Source organism: Lissotriton vulgaris, chromosome 1_1 (genome assembly GCF_964263255.1).
Source record: "Lissotriton vulgaris chromosome 1_1, aLisVul1.2, whole genome shotgun sequence".
NCBI lineage: Eukaryota > Metazoa > Chordata > Amphibia > Caudata > Salamandridae > Lissotriton > Lissotriton vulgaris.
In genome coordinates this window covers 1671724691-1671745064 of record NC_141685.1, presented here as the reverse complement: position 1 = coordinate 1671745064, position 20374 = coordinate 1671724691, and the positions used below count along the sequence as shown (strand labels likewise).

At 40.6% G+C, this 20374-nt stretch overlaps 1 protein-coding gene across 1 annotated transcript in view; it reads left to right on the top strand.

Annotated features, from left to right (window-relative positions):
* LOC147751045 (collagen alpha-1(XIV) chain-like) overlaps window positions 1-18716 on the top strand; it is a 525617-nt gene extending 506901 nt beyond the window's left edge. The window contains exons 27-36 of the mRNA XM_086932176.1: window positions 1955-1972; window positions 2999-3025; window positions 4944-5018; window positions 7811-7891; window positions 8005-8031; window positions 9245-9289; window positions 10220-10288; window positions 13616-13711; window positions 14776-14802; window positions 18648-18716. Of these exons, the coding sequence (XP_086788302.1) occupies window positions 1955-1972; window positions 2999-3025; window positions 4944-5018; window positions 7811-7891; window positions 8005-8031; window positions 9245-9289; window positions 10220-10288; window positions 13616-13711; window positions 14776-14802; window positions 18648-18716 (534 nt within the window). The remainder of the gene's footprint in view (window positions 1-1954; window positions 1973-2998; window positions 3026-4943; window positions 5019-7810; window positions 7892-8004; window positions 8032-9244; window positions 9290-10219; window positions 10289-13615; window positions 13712-14775; window positions 14803-18647) is intronic.
* The last annotated feature ends 1658 nt before the right edge of the window (window positions 18717-20374 follow it).

Here is a 20374-nt window from a genome sequence, read left to right as displayed (position 1 = left end):
CACAGGGTCAAGGCTGATTTGTATACGGCTGGGTCTAAACTTGGGTGGCACGGTGAGCAAAAGAACAATGGATTTAACCCATATCTCTTGACTAGGGGTGAATGTTTGATTTGCTCTGCAGTCCATCCATCATCTGTGTGTCTTTTGCTTTCTCGTTCTAAGTGCGCCAGGAATGCCCAGACCTGGGTCCCGGGCTCACTGTGCCACTGGATTCAAGCTAGCCTGGCTAATGAGAGGTGATACCCCAAAACCGGTCCCAGGATGATTGTTTCTGGTCCAGGGAGGACCTGGCTTGGCAGTTCGGGCTGGGCTGTTCTCATGAGGCACAGTGTCAAGAATGATTTGCATATGGCTGGGTCTAAACTGGGGTGGCATAGTGAACAAAAAAACAACGAATTTAACCAAGATCTCTTGACTGGGAGTGAATGTTTGATTTGCTCTGCATTCCGTCCATCATCTGTGCGTCTTATGATTTGTAAGTGACAAACCTAAAGCTGTAATTGTAGTGCTAAACTGATGGCATGTTGAGAAAGAAGACCTCCATATTTCACTGGATCCCCACGTTCCAACATTCCCAAAGTAAGCAGGAGATGCCTGATTTATTTTGTTTGACTTGTTAATAGTATCATTTTTTTCCAAATGCATTTTACACCAACCCTATCAGGAAAGTACAGTTGTCCTGTCTATTAAACACACTAAGTAGTATTAAGTATTGTCATTTGTACTTGAACCATAGGTACTTAATGTTCGCATTTCTTTCAGTACACACACATTTCCCGACAGGCCTGCTCTCTCCTTAAGCCCAGGGAAGTAAAACACTATATACTGCATGATGCTAACATTTGGAAGCAAGAAAGAAAGAAGTTAAAAAAAAGAAAATAACTGATGAATTTATTTAACTTGCATTGATTTGGAGGCAATTTTAGGGACGAGACAGCAAAAATAAGCTGTGTGCGGTTTAAAAAATCATGAGGCACATTTTGGCACATATGACATGGGTAGAAATGGAAGTGCATGCAAATATTCTTCAAGTGCAGAAACACTTTGGCAATGGGGCCTACGTGCACAGGGGCACTCTCTAGCACTGTAAGTGGGATAAAAATGTTTGAGGGTACTCAAAAAAAGGCATGGGCAAAGAAGTGTAAGTAGGAATATTTTATTAGAGGCGTCGCCTTAGTAATACGAAACACCTGTATATATGATTATAATACCTTCATCAGCTTCATCACAATTATTTTTAGAGAGAAAAAAGCAAGTACTCCGGAGGCCGGGCTTACATCTACCCCACCCTCCAGAAAAAGTTACAGTCGGAAGCCACCGGCAATGGCTATTGGGTCAAGGGAGCAGTAGGTCTAAAAAGTTTGGGAACCACTGACCTAGTCAGTCTAGCGGTTGTTAAGAATGGGCATGTATCCATATTCATGTGGTCAGGTAGTGCATCACCATTTTAGTATGCGGTCATGGAGTTATTACATGACCTGGTGTGTTTATTATATGATGATTTGATCCCACTGTCATGATACGTTGGGTAAGGATGTGAAAACACTGGTGAGACCAATATGGGTATCAAACTCCTCGTAACCTGGTGCTTCTGATCTTGGTGCTTCTGATCCTTCTTCCAACAGGCATATGGACCCCTTATATAATCAGGTGTCATGGAGACTGTGTGCCTTATAGAGGCTCAGCCTGTATGTTCCTGAGCAGGACACAACTAACTTAAAGGTGATCAGACCGTTCTGCTTCAGGAAACAGCATTGTAGTGAGTCATAAAAACGCAGAGCCGGAAATAAACAATGGGCCTCATTCCTTTTACCTCCAGCATTTCTAATGCCACATAATTCTCGGTGCATTAATGCTTTTTAATGGTATTGCTCAGTAAGTTGGATAAGATGTGATAGTTAATGATATTAATGTATTTCCTGAACTCATTAATATATTTTTTCTTTCCTTTCAGGGTGCAAAGGGACAAAAGGTAACTATGATATTTCTGTCGCTAAGTCATGTGAGGCAGTTGTCTATAGCAAACATTTTTCTTAATACCCATCTAGTGTTTTAGGAGGCCTGGACCTTTCCAGTGGGTCAACCAAATGTTCAAGTGTCAGGGTGCAAAGAGATGAGAATTCCAAGCAAGTTTTTTGCCTCCAGTGAGCAGAGTAGAATCTTACGAGGGCATTACACTAATTGAAGAGCATCAGCATAAAGAACAAAAAAAAACGTTCTTGTTGATGCTGAAAAAAACCAATGCCAGCATGATAACATGTTTGTACGTAAGTCACCACGTATGTATGATGTGGCATCCATTTTAGGTTTTTGTCAAAGCATTCTGGCGTATGCGCTGGCAGACATCATACATGCTGGCAGACGTCCATTTTGGTGCGGTAAATTAAAAAATTATAAAAGGTGTAAGAAAGGGCATTAAGAGAAAGGAATGGCCCAGTACTAAATTGCAACTGCCAGGCTTTCCTAAGAAGCAAAAGTAAATTGAACTTAAAAAAACATGATAGGGAAGGAAAGGGAGCGATGCAATGAAGGAAGGGGGTGGAGGAGCAAGTCAACACGATTGACAAGCAGTGGTGACCAGGGAGGGATGGGAGAGGAACAGATTAGGCCAGTATGTGAGGTGTACAGAAAAAGGAGTCAAGTGGGGTAGGGTGAGGGAAGCAATTTTCAAGCTTTTGCATGGGGGAGCAACATGAAGAGTGCAGGGCGTGTGGATGTGAAGGGTAAAGCTGCACTCAGTGGAGTGGTAGAGCGAGCAAGAAAACACATGCCTCCAACCAAATGTACAATGTCCCTTGTTTCCATAAGAGCTAGTCTAGCTTAAGTGTCAATCACACTCTTTAGAGCATCATCCAGAGGCTGAGCCTCCTTTGCCTTCAACGGCTGCACTTACCAACAGGCTATAATTGACATATTATTAAATATGTTTTAGGAGCAATAGTAAATACCCCAATCTGCATTTACCATCTGTGGATAATGGTTAATTTTTGTCTCTTAGGGTGAAAAAGGTTCTACAGGGGGCAATGTAAGTATACTATTTGATTGTGAAATGCACATCGGTTTGTGTATTGAATGTTAAAAACTGTATAATCAATGTGCACATCAAATTAACAAAGATCAGAGAAAGGAGTTTCTTTCTTTTGTGCAATCAGACCATTTAGTAAAGGCACAAGTAGTGGTTTTGACGATCTGAGGTCAGCTATTGAAAAAGATACTTTTTTGGTAACACTTTTTCTAACGTGAATCCTAATTTCCAGAAAAACACTTGTCGTAATAGCTACCGTCAGCGAGAAGAACTGAGGATGAGAGCCTTTTACCGTAGATGCAAGGCATAAATAGGACAGGCATATGCCAGGACTATCTCTATATTAACTGTAGTGCATGATATGTTTATGTTTTTCTTTCTTTTTTAAGACAACTACACTCAATGGCTAATTCCTTGGAATATACTATTTCTATTAAATTCATATTATCATAAACCATACACTTGATAGGTATTAATTTGTTTTGTTAATAAGTGATGGGAGACATACTGTGCAGACTACTAATACAAAAATAATCTTATTGTATCAATCAAAATGCGCTATACGTCGCGGATATATAAACACCCAAGAAGCTGGCCTATTGATAGAGGCATGCCACAGTCGACAATTCAAAACATATCACAATGTATTAATAATCAATTTACATTATAATGTATTAAATAGGCAATAAAAAAGAGAAACAAATCACATCCCACACCGCACTCCCTCAGCCATTCAAAACATCAAACACATACCCACACATACTCGTACGTCGTGTATATCAGTAATCCAACCATACTCACCGCAACAAAGGCAGTACATAGACATGTGGACCACAACAACCAGGTAATAATAACATTGATATTTGAAGTACACAGATCCTTTTTCAGAATGACACCATATGTACCATCAGCCTTCTAATTCAGATTAGACTATTAAGGCAAACAGAAGCATTATATGGTCCACGAGAATATTACAATGCCTGTGCAGCCTACTTGTAATCAACTGTGCTGATCAGGAATCACTTAAGGTATTTTGCGTCAAAATCTTTTAGAATGTACACGATAGATTCATGGAAGCTGTCAGTAAATAAAGTTTTCTGGGCCAATTCTGCTTTTTTTCCTGCCCAATACAAAAACACAATCTAATCTGTATCTCCAGTTATGTTTTTATTTATACTATTTTTAAGCTCTTGTGTCTGTCTCCTTTTCTTTCAGTCACCCATGGGCAATTTACCTTGATAAACGTGAATATTCCGCAGTGAGGCAGACTGGGCACATGTATGCGCACCCACCCACATACCGAAGCACACACGATTTTGTTAATATACTCACAATACCTGTGTGATGATAATGTCATGTAGCAATCTTACTACGGTTAAGGTTACTTCTTTGATTTTGATTATCATTAAGGATTTGTACCCTGTCATGTTATTAGTCACAAAGCAAGTTACGTATACAAATTTGTAATTAATTTAAATTTCTGCCTGGAGGCGCACTGCTAGTCTAGATGTAGAGGAAAGTGACTATACTACAATTTATAGGATGCTTAGATTGAACACATGAACAATCAGATTGGATCACTGTTGATGATTAGAAATGTAAGGCTTAGCAAGGCTTTCTTAACTACGCCTGGGTGGTACTGTTCAAGCAGAGGGGATGGCATGGCCCACTTTAATTTCATGAGTGTGTCTGCATTGGTAGCATGAAATTACACCCTGCGAGGGTTTAGCTCCTTGTTATAGTCTGCATTGCACGCTAATTCACTTCGGCAGTCTCGTAAGCATCTCCTTATGGCTCTTTAAGTAAGAACACGGAATACTGGTCCTAGACTTCTCATTTTGTGGTTCTAGATGACTCAAGTACCCTAGTATCTGCGCTTCTGTGTTCCTCATTCTCTTCTCCTCCTTGTCCACTGCAGAGTTTTACTGGTCTACAGAGCGGAGGGGGCTACGACTCTTTTAACTTTGCTTCGAAGGGTGAGAAAGGGGAACGGGTGAGTATTCAATGTGAACATTAATGCAAAGAAATACATGCTATAATTGTTACCATTTGTCATGAAAAAATACTTAACTTCTCATTATCAGTGGCCTCTTACTTCCGATGTGTCAGTGCACCAAATAATGATGCATCTTTTGCTTAACATGGTGACAACACCTGGGATACATTGAAATTGTATTAATATCTCTAATTAATAATGCCTTGCCCAAGCTTCTACTAAAAGTGGGTGCTCTAGTATCACGTTAGAAAAGACAAATTGTACCACAGAGGTTTGATCAATCTTTTACAGGGATTTTATTTCATAATACAAGACCTCCCTACTTTATCAAGGCCTTCTATGGTTCATATCGACTTGGCCTGCACAATGACTGGGATAATAATGAAGACAGAATTGAATAAACATACTCGAGAGTGCATCTAGGACACCCTTGGAGATGGGGGAATGGTAATAGGAGTGTACACTAAATTTCATATAGTTGTTATGCCAGAATATTTTGTTTAGAAAACATTGGCTTACATACGTATTATGTCACAAAAATCATTAAAACAAAGATCATCCTATTGGTAGTAGATGTCCTACTATTAACTCGAATAGGCTATATTTGTGTTAACCATATTTAGTACATATTATTTATGTCATATGCTATTTTGACAATTATATTCTAGAACCATACAGCCATTTAAGAGTTAAAAACAAAACTTGAGCAATTTAGTTAAGTTCTAAAAGTAGAATAAACATTTACCAAATTGGGAAGCTATATATATACGGCAATTAAATCCATAAACATTAATAAATGCTGGAGAGCAGTTACGATGAAGTAGTCCAAAAAGGGCTCTCACTATCAAGTTTCATAATCCTTGGAAAACTTTGCACAGCACATAGGAATGTCTTTTACAAACTTAATAAGGATATAATATTAGATTAAATAGCGATTCCTAAACATTCCTTAATTGCTACTCGCAAATTGCTAGTCGCAATTAAGGAATGCTGTCCCATTCATTCCTATGGGCCTACAGGCCCATAGGAATGAAGTGGAGATTGCATGAGCAATTTGCGAGTACCAGTAGGTACTCGCAAATTGCTCATGCAATTTCAAGGGTGCAAGGGTGTCAACATGACACCCTGTTGCACCCCTAAAATTGATCTCTGCACATATGTTGCACACACACATGCCCTAGGGGCATGTGTGTGTGCAACATGAAACTTTGAAAAATGCAACTTCAACTTCATGGTAATTTGCTACTCCTATTAGCGAAATCGCTAATTTTGTAACTTTCATGTATTGCATTTAAGGAATCTCAATTTGGGGTTCCTTAAATGCGATTGCAATTTAAGGAATCGCAATTTAGAGATTCCTTAAATTGCGATTTTTGCATTTGGGTGATGCATCCCAAATGCAAAAATACCGGTGGCAAAGGGGCGGATTCTGAGAATCTGCCCGTTTGCGACCGGTATTTGGTTTGATTCATGGGGCCCGAAGGCTTCTGTTTTAGTGAATTTTCACAGCTTGAGGCCACAACTGATCAGTTTGTTGACCAAATTAACAGAGTTAAGTCCTCAGGCAGGACGGGGCCTGATGGTCATTCCACTAATGCTCAAATTCGTAAGAACATACTAGGCTTTGACAAGCAGAGAAAAGCTCTGCATTTATGCCTTATCTCAATTGCTACTGAAGTATATGCTGTATTTTCTAAGTTATTCAGTTGTCTTTAGTCCATATAGTTGAATCTGACTTTACCAAAATGAGGCACGATTACCGTAAATCTCATTAGCATTATGAGTAAAGTAGATAAAGGTTCACTAGATTCACTCATTAATTATGGAAATGTTATCAACCACCCTGAAATGCAACGAATTATGTACATTTTGATTTGTTTGTGTTTTTAACATAAAAAATAAACCAATTTACAAATCAATTAAACAACAAGAACTTTATACACCATGACGTGTGTCCTCAAAGGGAAAACTGTTCATATTAATTTAATATGTTTTTAGGAGATTTTGATTATGATCTGCACATAGCACGAACACCAAGCTACACCAGAATATACAGCTATAAACATACTGAATACATATGATGACTGAATGTAATAAAAAAACATACTGGGCTATCAAGTTAACAAATGTATCACCCCAATGCCACATAATATGCATCATCTATTCTCAACAAATTGAGAAGGCTAACAAAATAAACTAGAATTTGTCTAAACGAATCAAAATGCAAGCAATCCAGTGATACTCATGCAACAGGTAAGAAAGAAAATGATCAAAAACAGTCAAAAATTGTTCTGACACCTCTAAAGTGTTTACTGCAGGTCTTCTTCAAGATGGATAGTCCCATAGAAAACTAAATGCATAAAATACGTCACACTCTTTAAGGGAATTGAAGACATTGCCTGCATGTGCTACCCAGTGATGAATTGTTGAGCGGTGAAACTGTGTAAGAGGACATGAAGTGCATTGAGATGAAAATAGAGGTTAAGGATTGTGATAGGAAGTCTTTCCACCTCTGATGTGAATGACTAGGGACTCAAAACGTCTGGAATAGGACAACGGACGTCACAATAATCTAATACTTTTCATACAAACCAGACATACACACATACTCTTATTTCTCACACATATTCATGCACAAACACACACCAGTATTTTTAGTGCCAATCTTTTTAATTTTCCCAGTTGAATATATCATTTGGGTATGTTAAATATTTTTCTAACTTGTATAACCTTTGCCCTAAAGTGCTCCATGTAACGTGTTTTCACTTATTCCTCCATCCCATTTTTAGGGACTACCTGGAAAGAATGGAATACCTGGTCTTCCAGGCAGGCCTGGGCGCACGGGTCCCCCAGGGTCTCCCGGGCTGATGGTAATTACGCCAAAAACTCTAAAACAATGGTTGCAACATTCACACATATTTATCAAACCCTTATATTTTGAAAATCCTAAATCTTTATTCTCTTTCTTTTTAATATATTTTAGGGTCTTCAGGGTATCCAAGGTGACATTGTGAGTACAACAGAGTATTTCAACTATATTTATTTTGTAGGGCCCATAATAACAAATAATTAAATTACAATAGGTTCTTGCTGGCTAGGCACAATCAATGTATGTGTTTGCTTTGTGTATTGGTTGCTGAAAATGATGTATGCAGTTGAGCAACAAATATCGTAGGTGCCCAGAGTTCGCACTACATACCTTTTCCAAACATTGTTGCTGCACACACAGTTGTCCCTCTATACAATGCCTTTAATGTGTTTCTTGCAATGTAGTGTTAGGCTTTCACATGGAATCAGGCTTGTTATAGTTGCATATGTTCTTGGTCTGTCGATGTTGCATGCAGTTTGGTTTATGTTAGCTGCATATTGAGTTCTGTTCTGTGCTGTCTCTCATCCACTGTGGAAAGTTTCACACATGGATTGCAGGTGCTTAATTCCCCCTTTACTTTTATGGAACTGCATCCATTTTTGTCGAAGTTCCTTGTTTGAATGTACATGTTTCTCCTTTGGCTTCACAGTGGTACATTAATTGTGGTCTCAAGGAGTTTGGTTTGTATTTGTTTAACCCGTTCTATGCTCATGACGGAGCCGCTCCGTCATGAGCCTCGGTTGAGCTGTGCTCATGACGGAGCTGTTCCGTCATGGCCCGCTCGGCGCGCCTGCGTGGCGCGAATTTCGCGCCTCGCTGGACGTTCCATTGAGCGGGGCGGGCCATGACGGAACCGCTCCGTCACGAGCACAGCTCAACTGCGGCTCGTGACGGAGCGGCTCCATCACGAGCATGCGAGCGCCGCTCGGCCGCCCCGCCCCCTTAGCGCTGCGGCGGAATTCCCGCCGCAGCGAAGGGGTTAACTCTAAAAGGTAGTATACAAAGGACGGTCGTCGAATAGGATCAGCAACAAAATAACTGGTTAACGAATGATTCATACATTTCGGGTGAATTTGTGCAAAGAGGACATTTTATGCTTGTATTCAAGCTTGTGCTCCTAGATGGGTATGCCCATGCATATGATGCTTGGGGTTATGTTGTTGAGAGAAAGGCCATGAGTCTTGAAAGGTATGAAAGATTGGGGAGGGTCGACAATGATGAGTGTGGACAATATTGTTTTTCAAAATATTGACCTGGATGGAATGGATGATGGTTAGAGTTTGACCCACCGGTGGCACATTGAATAGCACCATCACAATCTTGAAGTAACTTGAGCCCTATTGCTTTTTTACAGGGACCTCAAGGGTATCCGGGCTCACCGGGACCCAAAGGAGACAGAGTAAGTTGTTCTTTATTTTCATTTGATATCATTGACATGTGTACACAAAGGAGAGTCTAACCTCTTCTTATGCCAAAGTGTTCCTATCAATGCCAGTTACCCAACATTATGACGCAATCTTTGCCCTGTGATGTTATATTCTTGAGATTGGATCGATGGGCAGTAGAGAGACAAATCACTCCTCTCAAGTAATCCCACCAATATATCGCCTGCTGTCACTCAGACAAGGAATGGGATCTACAATAATCCCAATGACAGACCGAGAGGCTGCATATATAGTGTACACGCTCTCTTTCTCTAATCGGCTTCTCACATGTCTGTTGTGATTATACATGTCTTCAGCCTTTGAGAAGGGGATTTAGGGGTTAAATCAGACACCAACCTCGGCTGCACCTTCCACTGCAGATGTAAACAAGGATATCTGCACCATTCATTGAAATGATGCAATATGGGAACGAGATGCTTTTGTGTATGGGTTAGGTCAGGGTAAAGATAAAGGCTATAGTCACAGTTAGTATTGGGGATAACTAAAGGTAAGGGTAAATGTAAGGTGTTGCATTAACTTAGGCCAAAAGTAGGGGGTTCAGTGTCGCTTTCGGGGTAAAATAAGGAGTAGTGGAGTAGGAGATGAACTTCAACTCTTATATTCTATTTTTACTTAGGAATACGTTAGCCTACATTTTTTTGTTGCAACTTTTTTGCCAGTATATTGTTATACAAAACTGTTTTTTGGGATGCCCTTTGTTCACACGTTTGATAAATGGTCAATATTTTACAGCATCAAAGGGCTGCTAGTTTATTATCTGTAAATCAAGGAGAGGTGTTTCTGAGCTGTTTTTCAGTGCTATTACTATTATGAATCTAAGTCTGAGTGGAACAGAGTAACAACATATCAACTAAATCAATGTAACCTGTGTATTCTATAAACAGGGAGAACCAGGCTACGTCATAGGAGGGTCCGATCTCGTCCCCGTGAGAAGCGGCTCCCCTGGCCCTCCGGTGAGTGTATTTCTTCACAAAGCATAGGCCTTCTAAGGAGCAATCACTCAGAATTAAACTATTTGCTTACTTTCATTAGCTCTCTCTTTTTCTCCCTCTCTTTTGTTCTTCCTTCCTTCATGCTCTTACTCTCTGTTTGTAAAAAAACAAAAAACCTTTACTGAGTTTGTTAAATTAAAGGTGTGCCATGTAAAAGTTAACTCTCTCTTTGTATCTATCTATCTATCTATCTATCTATCTATCTATCTATCTATCTATCTATCTATCTATCTATCTATCTATCTATCTATCTATCTATCTATCTACCTATCTATCTATCTATCTATCTATCTATCTATCTATCCATTTATCCATCCATCCATCCATCCATTCATCCATCTATCCATCTATCCATCAATCAATCTATCAATCTATCTACAAAATGGCTATCATCCACACTTCCATACATCCGTCAGTTTCTTTTCCCTCTCCTACTCCTTATCGCCATCACTCCCTTTCTTTCTCTTTCTCAGTTTACCCTCTGTTTTTCCTGCCCTCTAGCCCTCTTTCTCACCAATGTTATCTTTTTCACTGACTCCTCTTTCTCTTGCGCTGTGCCGCATTTTACACTCTTACTTGTATTGTTTGCTCTGTTCTCTCTTTGTCCTTTGGATCTCTGTACCTCGCTCTCTTTACTCTAATTTATTCTAATTATTCAGTTATTCTATTAGTGTTCTTTCCCTATCTCTCTTTTGCTCCCTCTTTGTTATGCAACACTCTCCTTTCCCATCTTTGCTCTCATTGTCTCTCCATGGTGCATTATCCCTTGGTATTTGACTATATCTTTCCAGTTTCCTTTTACTACTTTATTTAAAAATAAGGGGCGATTATGATGGTGGTAGGATGAGCCGTCGTTTGCGGTTTGACTGCCATCTGCTGCTGCGGTCTGATCAATGCATTACAATGTGTGCGGTAGGAGGCAGCAGGTAGAGGCACCATCCGCTGCGCTTCCGATGGGCTCAAGGAGCCCGTTTGTGCATCGAAAACACTTCATAAACCCTAATGACAGCTGCTCCACTGTTAGGATTATGATGTTGGTTCATTCCATGTTGGCCTTTCTGACATGGAAAGCAACATTGGGGGCCCCTAGCAGGTCCCCTTTCCTCCTGGACCTCTGCTCTGAGGTGTAGGACACCTATACTGCCCCCCTAAACATCCCTGCAGTATGTGACAGGCACTGTGATGTTTGAAAACATCAATTTTTCAATGGAATCGTGTGCTGCAGGCCTTTTCCGCCCACCGCACAAGCTTCCATTGAAAAATTGAACCCCATTGGGCGGTCGCATCCAATTACTGCGGTTGTAACTGCCGACCTAAGGTTGGGCGGTTCGACACCTCAACGGTGCCAGGTGGAGTGGAGTCCACCCGACATTGTAATACGCCCCTAATATTGTAAATATTTACTTAGTAACCTAATTGCTTTGTAAGCCATGAAACATTGTAATCAATACACAATAAAAACACTACATCTTTTTACATTAATCTTGTCACTATCCAGGCACCATGCTTCTTTAAATTCCTGTACATAAATCTATTCAGAAACTATCAATGTTGATAACTTTAACCATTGAACCCGCCAGGTCCATCTCTCAGATGTCTCCTTTTGCAACAGTTCTTGTAAGTGTAATGGGCATGCAAAAGTTACATTTATCCGTATCTCATTAATTCCTTCCTGCAAGGACAGGAAGGCTTTCCTACGCAATTTTTTCTCAGTGCCACAGTTTTACTTGGCCCAAATGTAATGGCAAGTGTCTTTAAATCATACCTCGATTAGGAAAATTCAAATACATTTATTCAGGTGGTGACTAATCCAAATTCTGAAACGGGGCCTTTGCTTTAGCATGCCATAATGCAAAAGAGTCTTTATCATCATTCCGTCCTTTAAAGTCCGCTGTTCCTGTTGCATATTGTCAGCTATATCATTGCAATATATCAGAATTTCTTTTCTTTGCCATGGTTTTCTAGCAGGACCTTAAATAATGAGTCTTTCTTTAGAAGACACTGTTTTTCCAAAAGAGTGCGAGTCCTTTAACCTTCTCTTCCCTTCAGATTTTCCAGAACAAGTAGTAGTAGGCTTGCAGCTGTCTCAACAGTCCTTTCAAGCTGTCCAAATACACAACACACCTCAGTTGATCTAATTCCTCACAGTGCCTTTCTAGTGCTTTTTAAATATGGAAACATTTAATGAGGCCCATATTCAATCAACCCACATATGTTGTCAATATAAGTCTTGCTTTCTTTTCAAAATACCTGTAAAACCTACCCAGTCTCACATTCCTTGAAAGTCTTTCAGAGTAGCTACAGTCAAGTCCAAGGATCACTCAAAACAATAACAATATGAATGAGGGCTTGACTTCCTCCATTGAAGGCAAAGGGCAAGACCATGTAATGCATATTGGTTTGTTACTATCACCTCTTTTGTCCTTGTAGCTCTTTTCAGTGTACTTTCATGTTTGCTCTCGTTCTATGCCTTTCTTGTCTCTCTGTCTCTCTGTCTCTCTGTCTCTCTCTCTCTCTCTCTCTCTCTCTCTCTCTCTCTCTCTCTCTCTCTCCCTCTCTCTCTTTCTTTACTCCTCTCCATCCCTCTGCTTCTCTTTTAGGTTCGCTTTCTTGTGGTCTCGGTCTCTTGGACTCTGTCTCTAGTCACTTCATTCGTCTCTTCTAGTCTCGCCTCATGTGAATATCCCTCCCTCTGAGCATCTGAAAATACAAACAGATGTCTGTGTGCCAAAAGACACTAATCAGCTGCATCCAGTCCCTCAAAAGTGTGAAGTGAAGGTCAGTGTGCGGCCCCTGGTCAGTAGAGCCTTGTGGTCCGCAAGTTCACATTGAGGAAACACAGAGGTGGACTGTGTGCACCATTCCAAATGTGTGTATAGAGACCTATAACCACATGAGATGTATTTTTTTACTGCTGGACTGTAATGATGTTCAAAATTGCTTGCTGAAAAGTGGGGTACTTCATTGCAAAAAGTTGCCCGACGTTAAAACGTGGGGTTCCCCTGCCCATGAGTGCAGGTGAGGTCATACTGGGTCGGTAATGGACACTGCATCTCCCCAACTTATATCGAACAGATCCGCGCACTGTACGCTGACTCCCAAATGTATTGTTTACCTCCCCTATTCCGGCTTTTGGTTTCTCGTGATGCAAACTCGCCCAGCAGCATCTGCTCTCCTTGATCTAGGACCAGCCATTAACCTTCATAGGGAACAAGATCTCGAGTTGTGCTGTGAAGTGTGAATTGCGTAGTGTCCCGAACCCCATTTCACGTTTGGTTGTTCCTCTAGGGAGCCAAGGGGCAGCCGGGATATCCTGGAGTATCCGGCCCACCAGGACTTCCAGGGCAGCCAGGACCCCAGGGACCACCAGGGATATCCGTCAAGGTTTGTGCATGCGCTTCTTTTTCATGTGTTTGCTGTCTGATCATAACACCTTGCTTCCAACCCAACTAGTTATTTTCCCCTCTATGCAGCCAACATCAAAGCAAATAGATGCAGATTTTAGAATAGTAACGCTATACCTCCGTGCATATATGTACCATTATGATAAATTGATAGTCAATGCTGTGGATGCAAAGATGTTGTGACATACAGACAAATGAACTGTGTTTTAAAGGACAGCATGTTTTTCCAAGAACCATACTTTTCTTAAACTGGAGGCCAGTGCTTCGTTTTAGTGCAAAAATACGAATACACTGCTGCCACCATAAGCAGTTTTTAACACTCGCAAACATTAATGTTGTGACCGTTATTGGTGCATTTAATATCATTTTCCTTGATTGCTTAAAAGCAAAGGATCCCCAGTTCATTGCTTAAATATGTCCTTACTCCCATATCAGACTGGATTCATGTTGTATTGCTTTATTGATTTTGCACTGTAACTAAAAGTATTTTTTTTTCGGTTTTATTGCTTGTTTTTATTTGATTGTAATGTATTTATCTTTTATGTTTTCTTCAAAACTGAATAAATAATGTTTTGATTGATTAATCTACTCTCTTTATTAACTATATTGGTTTGGGAATGTTATCATTTTCGTGCGTAACTGTGATTTTTGGTGCTGTTGTTATTGATATGTCTCACATACTTTCTTTGAGGTAGGGCTTGCTGCTTGTGCCAAGCAATCAGGGGTAAACATAGGATTCCTCACAAATGCTTGCTTTTAATTTTAGGTTCTCTGCTGTTTGGCTCTGCTCTAATGTGCAATAGAGTTGAGATGTTTAGACAATTTAAACGATCTGTCATGGAGCCGCTTTAGTGGCTAGCATATGGAGGTTCCTTGGCCTTTTATATTGGTCCTCCTGTACTCACCATTCTTGAGGTAGTCCTTCTATGTGCCCTTTTTAAAACTTGTGCACCTACAACCCAGTGCACATAGACTTCAGACCTTTTGAGTACACGAATGATATGTGAATCCTATTGTGACCGTCTCCTCACTGATGTTTTTTAGGGAGAGCCAGGAGAAGCCGGTCAGCCAGTAAGTCACTTTTATAACTTCCTATAATCAAATGAACAGGTATATTTTTTTTACCATGGGCTTCGATTGTGGAAGATTCTGTAAGAGACCTGTCTCTGTATTGTTTCTCATATTTTTATCTTTATTATTCTATCTCTAACTTGGTTTAGGCATGACCTCATTGCCTCTCTTGCAGTCTTTCTTTTTTGGTGTTTTTCAATCTATAAAAGAACGTTGTGCATTGTAGTTTTCTTTTTTATTCACCGTAGTCTCAATTACTGCCTGTGTTTATATCTGTTAGCATCTCTAACTATACTCCTCTGTTTTTCTAAAGTTAGCTCTGTTTGCCACATGTGCATCATCTTACTGCATCTATTTGCATCCTTTTTTGTTTGGAAAGGCATAATTTCAAGAAATAAAATGTACCATCCGTTATGTCACTTTGAACTATAGTGCTGCAAATGGTGAAAGCCTAATTGAATATTATTTCAGAGCTACAGCCAAACATATTCTGAAAATGTCATATTAAAATAGCAATCTTCCAAAAGTTGTTGTTCCTTACCACTATCCTGTTTTCCTCACATCCACTCTTGCTATCACTCTGTCCCTCAACTTACTTTATTGCCCGTCTTTCCCCATCATACAAATACAGCCAGATCTCATGGCGGTGGCGCAGCGGTGTGAGGCTATAATATCCTGTTTCTTGGCGCTGCAGCACAGCCAAGCATATTGCGAGTTTTCTCTGAAACTCTAACCATGACGGTGAGCCCGCTATGAAAAGGGTGGCGGTGAGGAAACTAAGACTGAGCCTGGGGGTGCGTGCAGGGGCCACATGGTGTGCCCTCCCGTAGGTATGCACCCCCTGTTCCTGCACGGCATGGATTGCTTACGCATTCTAAGGCATTAATACAAGCCTCTGAAAGGCACTGCCGTGGCAGCACTGCCATAGGCTCGCCCGCACCAGATTCAACTTGGAATCTGGCAGGCGGTCTGCCTACGTGTTTGGTGGTGCTGCAGCGTGGTGCTAGTGTGGCGGCCCCCTGCAGCACCTCCAAACTCGTAATCAGGCCCTAAATCAATTGATAAGAAGTCTTGCTAGAAGCCTTTTCATTCTCTGGTAATAAATATTTTCAACTTACAGGGCCTAAGAGGAAAGATCGGACAGAAAGGGGACAGAGGAGATGCGGGAGAAAATGTGAGTCAACATTTACGACATTGCTTTATTTCTGATATTCACTATAGTTCCAGATCAATCACAGTTAATTCTAAAGAGACTTGTTCATTTCGTGGACAGAACATTTCACCTTTTTAACAGGATGGTTTTCTGAGTAATAAGTGCCTTTAGCAATTTGGAAAATATCAGATTGTTAAAATATGTGGCATGACAGAATTCTAGGGATTTGAGATATATGCAAATATGGCACTTATGACTTTTATCGTCTTTTTGAATTCTTATAAAAGTTTGCTAGCTTCACCAAGGTGGCCAAGTTTTAAAATGGTATGTGGTTGACATGCTGCAGAAAGTATGTTTTACAAGATAAAACCAGGTAAACATACATTTTTATGGATTATTGTGTCATTATAAAGCATTTTTCTGGAAATGTTCATCTTTAAAGAAGGGCTTTTGCTGAGGTTTCCATTTTAGCAAACTTTCACCAGCGGAATTCTAGTTATTCATACTCCTGAAATATTCTTCTTTACTCCTTTAATTCCAAACCTTGTGATGCACTGTATTGCCTTGCGAGGCAGAAACATGTTCATCATCAGTTACTTTAACAAGGCTCTGATCTAGTCTCATAGTGTCAGTAATATTTCCTACATTGTATCTGTTTTTTTAGTAGGTCATTTTTTACAGATTTTTAGGGCATTACATCTGCTTGCTTTTTAGTTAAAACTTGTTAACGCCTCAGAACATCACAAACGCTGCTTTGTAGTCCAATTAATGACAAAGGGATGATCATAAATCATATGCAACTAATGGAAAGTTTATGCGAGAAAATGTCTAGTTTGAAGGGGTCTATATGCCGGTCGTGGTAGGTGTACAAAGTGAAGTCTTACTTAACAGCATTATACAAGGCCCTGGGTTCTGCATCAGGTAAGACAAACTATATGTTTTGAGATGATCATAGAGCCTCGTTTTCACAATAAGACCTCTAATTCACGTCACACAAAAACAAAAATCAGCAAAAAAAAGTAATAATCTTAATTGTGGGTCCTAAAAATTCTTATTCCGTGTTACGAAGAGTGCATGTCATTAAAAGCTGAGGAGTGCCAAAAATATTTATTTTATTTATAGTGATATAGTTTTTAATATCATGCAGCAAAACTTCCTGCTGTCATTTGAGAATAGGTTTTTAATATGTAAGTAGTGCTGGACGCATTGCCTGCCATTGCCAACTAGTGCCAATGATTCAGCTAAGGCACTGTCCTACCCATTGGCAGCAGGGAAGCCTTTTTGCTTGAGCGTGTGCCCTGTCAGAGGCTGTACAGTTCTTTAAAAATATTGGGGAGGGGCTTTTGGCTGATATGACCAAGCCCTGGTTAAAGTCCTCAAATTACGATGCACGGTTATGCCTCCCAAACTACACAATGCACATTACACATTCACTGCACGTTATACTGTTCTGAATTTACGTTCTTAGCAGTGGTTTATCATCTCTGTATTTAGAGTAATGGTTTCGAATGGCAGATTCATTTTCCACTTTTATCTGTTTTTTTATGTTATTGTATATGTATTATTCATACGTGGCCAGATGCATGTTATTAATAATTGAATTTCTGATATGTGAACCAGGCAATACTGCTTTCCTGCTCCTATCACTGATTTGACTAATATCTGTTCAAACCAGATATTATTAGAATTATTACTGTATCGCACTGTATTGTAGAATTTATATCACACTTCATGTTTCCAATAAAGCCCAACGCTCTCAATTTGTTGGGGTTCCTCTGCTCCCTTTTAGAGTGCACGGTTGATAGGATGCTGGATGTATTGTGGCCTAGAAGAGAGATATTGAGTAATGTATGTGAGGTTTAAAGATGTGCTTCGCCCGCGGTGTGGTGAATGTCACTGTGACTAAGCATGAGATGCTGCAGAGAGTGGACTTATCTACCGGTTAGTGTTTGGAGTGGGTAGTATCCTAACGTTGAGGCGCCACAGAGTTTAAAACAAAGTGTGGATCATGGAAGCCCTCCAGGGTGCATAGTAATCAGAGCCCACCCTAAAGCAAGAGAGGGCCAACTCCTGTGGAATCCATGTCTAGAAGTCAGGATTTGTTTTTTGTTACATTAAAAGGCGGGGGGGGGGGGGGCGCCCAGAAGAGACAAATGTACGATGCAAATTAGATCACTGGAGGTGAGTGATTAAAGAAGTGCAATGTGGGATTGTTATTTTTACTAAGGAAGGAAGTGCTACTGGCTGTCACTAACAATGAGTAGGAACAGAATTGTGACTGTCAAACAATGTAGCTGCATTGCACGCATGACATGATGCTACTTAGGCCCCCACTATCAGGGTCCCGTTAACGGAACTAGTAATTCTGACTCTGAGGTTACCCTTACTAGCAGGGACCATAGCTCTGGTGGTCAGAAATACGGTGCTATTACAGGTTGGACCCCGAGGGAAATATACTGGAGGGAAGCAGGTTTGCACCTTACAATTCCCTTAGTTATTTCTCACACTTGGTCGTATTTTCATCCTGAGATTTTGCCTACGTTGCATACACTCCGTTCGTCGGGGAAGCAGTCCGGCCCATTAATTCACCACTTTACCTGTAATGGGACCCAACTCTTTGATCTCCTCTAAGTTTGAAGGCTGCTTGTTTACAAAGTTTTATGGTAATATTGGTTGATTATTTGCTTGAAAGGGAGCACAGGTTAACAGGTGGGTGAATGTGACGTCGCACAGTGCAGTTGACATTATTTATAAATCGTAGATCTGATGACATCCGTATGTAAAAAAAACATATTCAAGAACTAACATTTTTATTGATATTCAAGTGTTCAAGTGTTCTTCAGACTTTTTGCCTTTTTGAAGTGACGTGTTATGTACGATGAGGGGTTTGCACCAAACCAATAATGTAGTTGAGAAGCCTGTAGGGCAGAGGTCTTCAAACTTTTTGATGCCGAGACCCCCTTGTAAAACCTTTTTAGGCGTAAGGACCCCCTTCCGACAAAAGATTCTAGAAACTGGTACTCCTCATCATAAACAACTATTGACAACCATAAATGCGCCTGTTAGACCTCATCACATCCATCCATCCATCATTCATCCACCCACACTTCCACACATCCATCCATCCTTCATCCATCCACCCTTTCATCCTTCCATCCATCCTTTACCTATCCACCCGTCCATCCACACACCCACCTTTTCACACATCCATCCATCCATCCATCCATCCATCATTCATCCATGCAACCTTTTATCCATCCATACATCCATCATCCATCCACCCTTTCATCCTTCCATCCATACATCCATCCTTTACCTATCCACCCGTCCATCCATCCATCATTCTTCCACCCACCTTTTCACATCATTCATCCATGCAACCTTTTATCCATCCACCCATACATCCATCCTTCATCCATCCACCCTTTCATCCTTCCATCCATACATCCATCCTTCATCCATCCTCCCTTCATTATTCCATCCATATATCCATCCACCCTTTCATCCATACATCCATCCTTCATCCACCCACCCTTTCATCCATCCATCCACCCACCCACCCATCCATCATTCATCCCCCACCTTTTCACAAATCCATCCATCCATCATTCATCCATGCAACCTTTTATCCATCCATACATCCATCATCCATCCACCCTTTCATCTTTCCATCCATACATCCATCCTTTACCTATCCACCCGTCCATCCATCCACCCATCATTCTTCCACCCACCTTTTCACACATCCATCCATCATTCATCCATGCAACCTTTTATCCATCCATCCATCCATCCATATATCCATCCTTCATCCATCCACCCTTTCATCCATACATCCATCCTTCATCCATCCACCCTTTCATTATTCCATCTATAAATCCATCCACCCTTTCATCCATACATCCTTCCTTCATCCACCCACCCTTTCATCCATCCATCCACCAATCCATCATTCATCCCCCACCTTTTCACACATCCATCCATCCATCATTCATCCATGCAACCATTTATCCATCCATACATCCTCCATCCATCCACCTTTTCATCCTTCCATCCATACATCCATCGTTTACCTATCCACCCGTCCATCCATTACCATCATAAAACCCCTGGAAAGGAACCACAACACTTGGGAGGACTCTCAAGTTGAATCTCAAAGAATATGGATGAATATCTTGTTTTTTTAATGAGGTAAAAGCCACCTTTTATCACTATCAAACTGAAAGGGGCCACATGCAAAAGAACATGTAACTGTGCTACCAAATCTTCCTTGAATGAGCAATACATGTGGCACTAAAATGGAAAAGTGAACACGGAACGTGGTTGGTCCAAGTATGGACAAGTGAACACGGGACGTGGTTGGTCCAAGTATGGACAAGTGAACACAGAACGTGGTTGGTCCAAGTATTTACGTATCGC